The sequence below is a fragment of the Lycium ferocissimum genome, chromosome 9, assembly GCF_029784015.1.
Source record: "Lycium ferocissimum isolate CSIRO_LF1 chromosome 9, AGI_CSIRO_Lferr_CH_V1, whole genome shotgun sequence".
NCBI lineage: Eukaryota > Viridiplantae > Streptophyta > Magnoliopsida > Solanales > Solanaceae > Lycium > Lycium ferocissimum.
In genome coordinates this window covers 23,170,343-23,180,439 of record NC_081350.1, presented here as the reverse complement: position 1 = coordinate 23,180,439, position 10,097 = coordinate 23,170,343, and the positions used below count along the sequence as shown (strand labels likewise).

The window sequence follows — 10,097 nt, the reverse complement described above, 5'->3', positions numbered from 1 at the left end:
TCTATTTGTTAGAATTTTCAGCAGGCAAACTAGCAAAGATGTAATTATAGTTTCAGAATGAGTTTAAGTTATATACATTTAGTATTAAAAAAAAATTACACCATCATGTCTAAAAAAAATTACACTATCATGTTACATTTGCTTGTTGCATTGAAGCAGGTAACATGCACGTCTTATTTTTAAGATTACAAATATCATATTTTGATGAGGCGTACATGTAACCTGATGATAGTGTAAAAAAATCTTTGCACTAACAATGTATCTGACTTAAACTCTTTCAAAATCATGTACCTTCTTTGATTAACTTCTCAATTAAGAAGTTGAAGCACGTGTTGAGGCATCGTGTACCTTAAGACCCATGGTAGGTGAGAGCTTCTTAAACACATTAGTTATATCTTCTTTAAATTCAACAAGAAGAAAACTCTTCCTCTACATTTCAAGAATCCTCAAGCTTATACTTCTAGCAAATGTTTAGCAACAAGTTATCCAAAGATACCTCCTAATATATTCTCTACATGCAAGCAACAAAAAGGTTTCTTGCAACACTAAGCCAACAACAAAATTAGCCAGCTAGCCAGGTTTCATTTACATGCCCATGGATAAAAATCTTTTTCTTCCTCTTCTGGAGAAAGCTTTAGGTTTTCAATTTTCATACACTTTCTAAATTCATCTTTCATGTCATCGTTTGACTAAAGGAAATAAGTGGGGCAAAAGAGAAGTTTTTTTTCTTGTTTAATTTACAAGTTTCAAGGTCTAGGGTTTTCTTTGAACTAGTCAAATTTCTTGAAGTGTTTCTGGTTAAGGAGGAGGTGAAAAAAAGATCAAATGGAAGAGAATATTGATCTACCACCAGGGTTTCGTTTTCATCCAAGTGATGAAGAGCTTATAACATATTATCTTGTGAACAAGATTTCTGATTCTACTAATTTTACTGCAAGGGCTATTGGAGATGTCGATCTTAACAAATCTGAGCCCTGGGATCTTCCAGGTACTTGTAATGATCCTCAAAACTTCTTACTACATCATTTACATTCATATTGAAGTTAAATAGTAATCCATATGGATATGGTTGTATAAATCAAGAAAGCAATAGCTAGGTTTTTGAGATGTTTTTTATATTATAATTAAGTTTTTTTTCTCTTCAGATAATTGAGCAAGCAAACTTGGCTTCGTTCATACTTCATCCAGATCCAGCACCATTTTTATCATGCTTAGTAGTAATATTTTTCAAAAATAATAAACTTGCGCAAGAGCAAGCTCAAGTTTTTTCAATGAACAATACCCTCTGTCACCCGGAGATATGCTAGAATGAATTAATTCCTCCACTGAAATTCAGAAATTTCGAGTTTGAGCTCTGGAAATAGACAAAGTTTTTGATAGAGAACCCCTTAAATGGGTCTGACGCAACGTGAACCTAGATTAGTCAAGCTAATCAGTTATGAGGTTTCGAACGCCATGTGATTAAACAAAAGACGTACAATACCCGTTTGCTATTCTTTTTCCTTAATTTCTTAAACCCCTTGAAGCAAGATCTTACGTTTTGGGATAGGATTTAAGTTATATTTACTTATAGTTTTAAAAATATTTAATTACCCTAGTACAACGATATACATGTTAACTTACCATCTATTTCAAGTTACCCATCAATATTTGTTACATATAATATTCTACCTATCATTACATTTATATTAACATGATTGTGTAAATAATAGCCAAGCTTTTCCGAAATATAAATACATAAAGACGCCCAATAATACTCTATAGTGCATCTTCCATTTCTGCAAGCCTCGCTACAAAAGATTTTTCTTTCCTTTTTCAATACGGAAGTTAAAAAAGAAAAGAGTCATTTCTTGTACTAGTATTAATTTAGATAACTTGAAAATTTCCCCAACAAAAATCTAAAATTTCTATTCTAAAATCTAAACGTCATAATTAGCTTTACAAATTGACTTTATGGAATTTATGTGTATACCAGGGAAGGCGAAAATGGGAGAGAAAGAGTGGTACTTCTTCAGCCTACGTGATAGGAAGTACCCAACAGGAGTGAGAACAAATAGAGCAACAAATACTGGATATTGGAAAACAACTGGCAAAGATAAGGAGATCTTCAACAGCTCAACTTCTGAATTGGTTGGTATGAAGAAAACATTGGTATTTTATAAAGGAAGAGCTCCCAGAGGAGAGAAAACAAATTGGGTAATGCATGAATACAGGATTCACTCCAAATCCTCCTATAGAACACACAAGGTACGTATAACTTCGCTTCCAGTATTGCTCCGCTTCAATTTATGTGGCGTTTTAACTAGGCACGAAATTTAAGAAAGAAAGATTTTTGTTGATAGCATAAATATATATAATACCCCTCCGTCCATTTTTACTTGTCATGTATTTACTTGGCAATTGGCACACCCTTAAGGAGTCATAAATAGAAGGAAAAAGGGTCAAATTTACCCTCCAAGTATGATTTATAGTTTAAATTTGTCCTCAGTCAAAGTTTGGGATTAAATTTGCCCTCTCCGTCAAAGTTCGAGATCAAATTTTCCCTCTCCGTCAAAGTTTGAGATCAAATTTGCTCTCCCCGTTAGGATACTTGATAAATTTGCCCTTATATGGATGGAAGTCTGACTTGGACTCCACAACACAAAAACATTAGCCACGTCGGATCCATATAGGCTCACGTAGACTCCCAAACCCAATTCTCTTAACCCACTTCTCTTTTGAAAATGCCCCTGCAACATTTGTTTTGTCCTAGTGAAGGTTTCTTCATGAATTAGCCACGTCGGATCCACATAGGCTCCACGTAGACTCCCAATCCCAATTCTCTTAACCCACTTCTCCTTTGAAAATGCCCCTGCAGCATTTGTTTTGTCCTAGTGAAGGTTTCTTCATGAACTCTTCAGAGCATTTCTAAACAGAGGAAAACATTTTTTCTTAGGATACATTCCTAAACGTATAACGAAAGTAAGATCAGAAAAGCTACGATCCTGAAAAAGTGATAACAAGACAACAAAATAATTTGTGCAGTTCAACTTTGAAAATCCATTTTCAGTTCTCTTCAACTTAAATCCATTTTCAGTTCTCTTGAATAGTTTTTGAGAGGTTCTGACAAGGAGGCGACAACAATGAGTTAAGTTAGCTTCGTCGAAGTTCACCTAAGATAGATGTCATGCTCAAGAAAGCTTTGTTGGTCAGAATATTTATCTGGAGAGAACAACGAATCCTTGGTCGTATTAAACATTTGTTGCTGCTGCAGAAATTTTTCTCACATGCCTCCTATTTTATCACATGCATTACGTGTGTACCTCGATGCTATTAAAACTCCGGCTTTTCACGTTACTACATGGTGCCTTAGTGTTAGCAATAGTCTAGACGGGTTAAGAGAATTGGAATTGGGAAACTGGTTTAAAAGAGAATTGGGTTTGGGAGTCTACGTGGAGCTATGTGGATCCGACGTAGCTAATTTTTTTGTGTTGTGGAGTCCAAGTCAGACTTCCATCCATATAAGGGCAAATTTATCACGTATCCTAACGGGGAGGGCAAATTTGATACCAAACTTTGACGGAGGGCAAATTTAAACTATAAACCATACTTGGAGGGTAAATTTGACCCTTTTCCCTAAATAGAATGACAATTTTACTATATCACCTCTAAGTATTAATAAGTCATCTAATGATCATTAAAATCAATCAAACATACTTTAAAAGTTGTGCGTACCACTAATAATTCCTTGAAGCTGCAGCCACTAATAATTTCTTGAAGCTTTCAGCTTAATAATTAATAATAAGGATAAAATAGATATGAAATAGTAAATTATATCTTGGTTTTTCAAACTGGACAAGTAAAAGTAGATATCTATTTTTAATATACAGGACATGTAAAAATGGACGGAGGGAGTAGATGATATTGAACCCTCACGTAGAAAATCTTACCTTCATCATTGAGTGTGACTCTGATTGTGTATAGAATTAGTTAAGTTTCTAAACAAAATAATCGTATTGTCCAGATCAAATTTGAAGTATGGAGAAAGAAGAGATCTATAATTTTCAAAATTTTCTTTCAGAATTCGGATAAACATGTACTTGTCATCATCCCCATGTGTTTATGTTACACGCCCTACATGCATGATTAACAACAATATAATATGGTGTTCCTTTGGTCAAGATTATTGTTTTCAATTTAATTTCTAGCTAACAAGTAGGAAATAATACACAAATTAACCTAAACCAATTTGTGTGGACGGAAGAGGAAACTAAAGGAGGTAGTTGTAGAAAAAAAAAGATCCTTGCTCCCTGCAGTGGTACGGTTAGCTCTGGAAAACGTTAATATTTCTTGCGTTGTGAATAAATATCTCAATTACGTGCTATTTTTAAACTTCCATATTAAATACATTTTCTTCTCTTTTCCAAACTAATTCATAGTATGAGTTACCCTGTTTAGCCGCCAAGTTTTTGGAAAGTCAAAAGTACTTCTTTTTTTAAATTTATTTTATACCGTTGAAGTGTTTAGCCAAACTATTAGAGAAAAAATAAGTGCTTTTAAGCAGTAGCAGAAACTACTTTTCATAAGCTTAAAAGTCTAGTTGTTCCTCAAAAGTGCTTTTAAAATATTGGTCAAGCACAAAGAACTGCTCTAATATTGATAAAAGTGTTTTTTAAATTGATTATCCAGATATAAACTACTAAAAAAAAAAAAAAGGGAAGCCCGGTGCACTAAGCTCCCGCTATGCGCGGGGTCCGGGGAAGGGCCGGACTACAAGGGTTTATTGTATGCAGTCTTACCTTGCATTTCTATAAGAGGCTATTTCCACGGCTCGAAACTACTAATCTCCAAAAATACTTTTTCGAAAAATACTTCTAACGAAAAACACTTTTCAAAATAAGTGTAGTAGATTTTGAAAGCTTGGTCAAACGTACTATATATGCTTGATTTTCTCAATCTTTGACTTAGCTAATAATAACTTGTTCTACATATAGCTTCTAGAATATATATATACACTTCCATAATTGTACTCCAATATATTTCAGCAAGATGAATGGGTGGTTTGCCGCGTATTCCAGAAGAGTACGGGAGGGAAAAAATACCCTTCTAACAACTCTTCAAGAACAACAGTTCATGTGAACCCCTACAGTACACTAGAGATCAACCCCTCACAAATGATGCAAGCTGAACATAATGGCTTTCAATTAGCCATGGGAAGATCAGGTGGTTACATGATGAACCATCCAGAGATTCAAGAATTCAATAGGGTTTTTCGAGCTGGCGGTTCGTCGTCTTCATCTAACATGATGAACTTGCAGCCAATTCTACAATCGCAAATGAACTATAATTTAGCTGGAAGTAGTGGTGGTGGAGGAGGAGGTAATTGTTTTACTATTTCAGGCTTGAATTTAAATCTAGGTGGTGGTGCCACTGGTTCTCAGCCAATGCCAGTGCCACAGCCACAAGTTATGAACCAACAAGATATGAGTTCTTCTTCTCATGTGCTGATGACAAATGATCAGGCTGGTTATGGTGCAGATATGAATAGTGGAAATGCCATGAATAGATTCATGGCTATGGAGAATTGCGCTGATTTAGAGAATTATTGGCCTACTTATTGATCTATATAATACTCCATAATAAGGACTTTTAGACTATATATGTGGTTCAAATCCTCCAAAAGAATTAAGCTATAGCACCCCGTGTCACATCCTCCAGGGAAACAGTGCAATTATTTTTGACAAGTTCTGTATAAAATAATTTGTAGTTTGGCGATAGTGATAGATCTATTATGGAACGGTTTTTCATTTTTCTTTGTGTCGCTAGAGACTAAAGTTTGAATGAATGTCCCTTTAATTTTGTGGCTTAATTTCTTGCTTGTTCGTAGTTTTCTTGGAAAAGATGGAAACATGGAAGGGTCCTCCTTCCGCTTCCTTCCAAATACGTCATCTTAATATCAATAAGAGCTCTGCCAGCAAATAAAATTGCTTTCAAGAGAGTAGCGTAAAAGGTCAATGAAGGCTAGAACAAGCATTTTTGGGGCTTATTAGATGTGAATGATATTAATATGGCCAAAGTCATAGATAGACCCTCAAACTTGTCCATATTTTTCATTTGGACCCTCAACCGAGCAAATGTATCCGAACCTCCAAGACAACGTTCTTGTGTCATATAGACACATGTCATTTGTGCGTGTTGCCCACTTTTTAAGGAGCGTGAGAAGCATTTCAAATGCTATTAATGTGGATCCCAGTTGACAAGTGTCAACAGAAAAAGGCTTGAGAATATTATACTTTTTCTCTCTCTCCCCTTCACCTTCTCCAACAGAAAATGTCCATGATTTCTCCATTAATGGACCAAAAAAATCAATAGTCCTTTGAAATAAACACACAAAAAAAAACCCTTCATCCAAACACACCTCTTTACTTATTTTAGTCAATTTGGTTAGATTCAGCAGATCTAACGATTATTATTATTATTATTATTATTAATTATCTACCGATTTTTTCTCCAAATTGGTTCCTAATGCCACGTTTTTTTTGTTTCTTTGTTTTCTATTAGTAGTTTATAATTATAATTTGGTATCTAAATGAATTACTTAACATCTGCCAGCTAAAAGTTCACAAATTATGGAGATAAAAAATTAGTAATTCATAGTGATAATTTTTTTTTTTTGAGTCAAGAAATTCAGAATACTTGCAATGTAATTAGTTTCCGATGACATTTAGTCATTTAGGATGGCCATTTCGGAGAAAAACCTTAAAGCATCCACTTCTAAGATCAAATCCATTGATTTTTACAGGTTTGTTCTCATTTTATTTTTTAGAAAATTTTGCGGTCGGGGTTTGAAGAAGAGGAGAGGGGTGGTGGGGTTTGAAGAAGAGGAGAGGGGTCGGTCGGGGGGGGGGGGGCGCTGAAGAAGATGACTTTTTGTTTTTACTTTTTTTTTTTTTTTTTTTTTGTAAAATCCTTTTATTTTATTTTTTTTAAAGCTAAAATCCACGTGGCTCTATCTTATTTGTTATTTTTGCGTGTGAATTACACGCACCATTTGTGTGTTCTTGCATATTTATTTTGTGTTTAAATGGCACAGTAAACGTTGTCTTGGAGGGTTCAGATGGTACGCTGCTCAGTTGAGGGGTCCAAGTGAAAAATATGGACAAGTTTGAGGGTCTATCTATGACTTTGGCCTATTAATATTCTGCGGTTGTAATACCATTATGTTGACCAGCCAAACATGAACAAGAGAAAAAATCCTTCTCAGAATTTGTATATATACCACACACTTGCGGTATAAAAAAACCAAAAGAAAAATGGTGGCAAAATGGCTATAGAGATACTTTCTGACAGGACGAATAAGAAATTAAAAAAACAAAGTAATAGAAAAAAAACATATACTGAAAAAATATGTCTATCCCTGGCAAACAGGAATTAATTTGCTCAATCAGATGTCTGAAATTCTAATCTTGAGAATGGAGATATATTTGGTAGGAAACATTTTTCCGGCGAGTGAATTAACCCGTCCAGCAGGTTCCATATCTGATGATTATAAGGCTACTTGAAGACTTACGGTGTAATGTCCTCTAAGAAGAATAAAGTGCGCAAATATTTAATGAATATAGAAGAAAATTGAAGGGCTAGCTGTAACCAGACCAATTTCCGCTCGACAAAAAAGGCCATGGTTCGGAGCGTGACAAAGCTTGGTATCAGAGCCCTAGGTTCAAGTGTCTTAGGGAGTTTATGAAACCGTGTCCAGTGGGGTCACTTTTATATGTGTGTGGCGCTCACACATATAAAACGATTGACCGCCAAGACATTTAAGATTGTCTCACTTCTTTCAACTCAGATCGTGCAATAGAGCTATGTTCTCGAAATCACTCGGACTCGTGTGTTGTTTCCCATTCTACCGAATACGCCACGTCTCAATGGATGAGAAAGATATAAATCTAATCATTATCGATGTGTTTTTTTCAGATGGAGCCATCAGGAATTATTCTAATTCGTGCCATAAAGCTTAGAGCAGTAAGTAACATTCTTTTTCCATCGAATTCTGAACGTATCAAATGTGTAAGCGGGAAGAAGGAAATTCGAGACCTAAGACTTGCCAATAGTGCATGGTGTGTTTATCATGTATTAGTACCATTTGAAAGACAAATTTCGATATGGTAGCACACGTATGTTATATACCCTATAGAGTAAGTTTATTTGGACTCTTTGACCATGAAGCTATAGTATAAGGGTGATGGTTCATATTTAAAACCCATGAGGTAGCATGTTACGAAGTTAACAATGACGAGCATAAATTGTCCACGGTAATTTTGAGCGGGGAATAGCCTAAGAGCCAACCACTTGTAATACTAGAAAGTCTCGACTTTTTCAGGGATATATATATATATATATATATATATATATTTGCCATATGATCTATGGACATTACTAGGAAGGGACTGATGCGACAAGAAAACCATGAGTAGACGATATTGAATTTTTTTTAGTATTAGTTTCAAATTATTTCAGCTTATTCAGATTAGACCTAGAGCCCATTTGGATTGGCTTATAAGTTGTTAAATTTGTTTTATTTTTTTCGAGTGTTTGGCTACAACCGACTTAAAGTCATTTTGTGCTTAAAATAAGCCTAAAAAAATAATTGAGCCCGTTTGACTTAGCTTATCTAAATGTCACACCCTTAATCCGATAGGGCGTGATGGGCACCCGACCCTTACCTAAGGCCGAGCGAACCCGCTGACTCTCACAATACTCATGAACATCTTTGGGCCCTCAAATCATATCACAAGTACACAATGAAATTTTTTTTTCGAAAACAAACATGCCTTTCATCTTTGTCAAATCAAATAAAACTAGCATCGTATGAAATGCGTAAACATATGAAGTTCGTAGCATAATGCATAATAATACATCGGCTTACATAGCCACTTACAACACTGACATATCATACACACGACACTGTCTGCAAAGTCTTCTACCAACGTCTCAGATACCATACAAAAGCACTTAGACTCGGCAGCACTTCGGAGAAAATGGAGCTCACCAATCCAGCTGGAACATCTTCTGCTAACATCACCTACTCATCTGTGGGTACCTGCGTGGCATGAAACGCGACCCGAAGAAAGGGGGTCGGTACGGAATATGTACGAGTATGCGCAGAAGTATGTAAACGAAGTCATAACCGAAGTAAGGTGTCCGTACGTGAGCATAATAACCGAATACCAAAGTACTTACATCCGACATACAAATCATACATAAGGGGTTCAAAGACAAATAGGATAATCGGAATGCCAAAATGCTCCGCTTTCTTTTGAAAAACATTTACGTCTCATACATACGTAAATCAAACACATCATATGAGGCGACATTAACCGAGTGCGGGAACGTACGGCCCGATCCATAAAAATTACGATAATGCGAGGAACGTACGGCCGATCCATATATAATATAATAATGCGGGAACGTACGGCCCGATCCATATATAATATAATAATGCGGGAACGTCTTTGTCACACCCCCAATTTCCGACGGGGTGTGATGGGCACCCGACCTCTACTTGGGGGCGAGCGAACCCTCGGACTATCGTAATACTCGTACTCACATTGGGCCCTCGACCAAATCATAAATGCATAAAGAAGATTTTCCAAAGAACAAACATACTTTACATCTTTTTCAAATTAAACAAACTTGTAATCGTACAAAATCGGTAAATCTACATATAACAATACTACGGCTTATGGAGCCGCTCACACGGACATCTTATACACCGACTGTCAAAGTCTCTAACATGACTCGGATACCATAACACGGACGAACTCGACTCGGCGACCGGAGCAAGGGCTCGCCAATCCCGGCCGGAACGTCTTACTCGCAATATCTTTAGCTCACACAGGTGTACACGCGCGCATGAAACGCGCCCCGAAGAAAGGGGTCGGTACGGAAGATGTGCGAGTATGTAAAAGCGGAAAATCCATTAACAAAGTCATAATCGGAATGAAACACTACGAAATCAAGTATAGGAATCAAAGGGTCATAACTTGCACACGACTTATCCTGTATATATATGTCAGTATGCAAAACATATCACAATCATATTAGGTCGAAAAATCATA

General features: G+C 36.1%; 1 protein-coding gene across 1 annotated transcript; it reads left to right on the top strand.

The window, feature by feature from the left end:
• The first annotated feature begins 436 nt into the window (after positions 1-436).
• LOC132029933 (NAC domain-containing protein 92-like) lies at positions 437-5,946 on the top strand. Its single transcript, XM_059419348.1, has 3 exons — positions 437-988; positions 1,976-2,247; positions 5,025-5,946. Exons 1-3 carry the CDS (start codon positions 826-828, stop codon positions 5,598-5,600), a joined length of 1,011 nt encoding a protein of 336 aa, XP_059275331.1. The 5' UTR covers positions 437-825; the 3' UTR covers positions 5,601-5,946.
• Positions 5,947-10,097: the final 4,151 nt, after the last annotated feature.

Bases quoted from the DNA above. Each gene is read 5' to 3' on its own strand.
- LOC132029933 (XM_059419348.1), top strand. From the start codon at position 826: ATGGAAGAGAATATTGATCTACCACCAGGGTTTCGTTTTCATCCAAGT. The intron at 989-1,975 runs GTACTTGTAATG...TGTGTATACCAG, and splicing joins TGAGCCCTGGGATCTTCCAG to GGAAGGCGAAAATGGGAGAG. The intron at 2,248-5,024 runs GTACGTATAACT...AATATATTTCAG, and splicing joins CCTCCTATAGAACACACAAG to CAAGATGAATGGGTGGTTTG.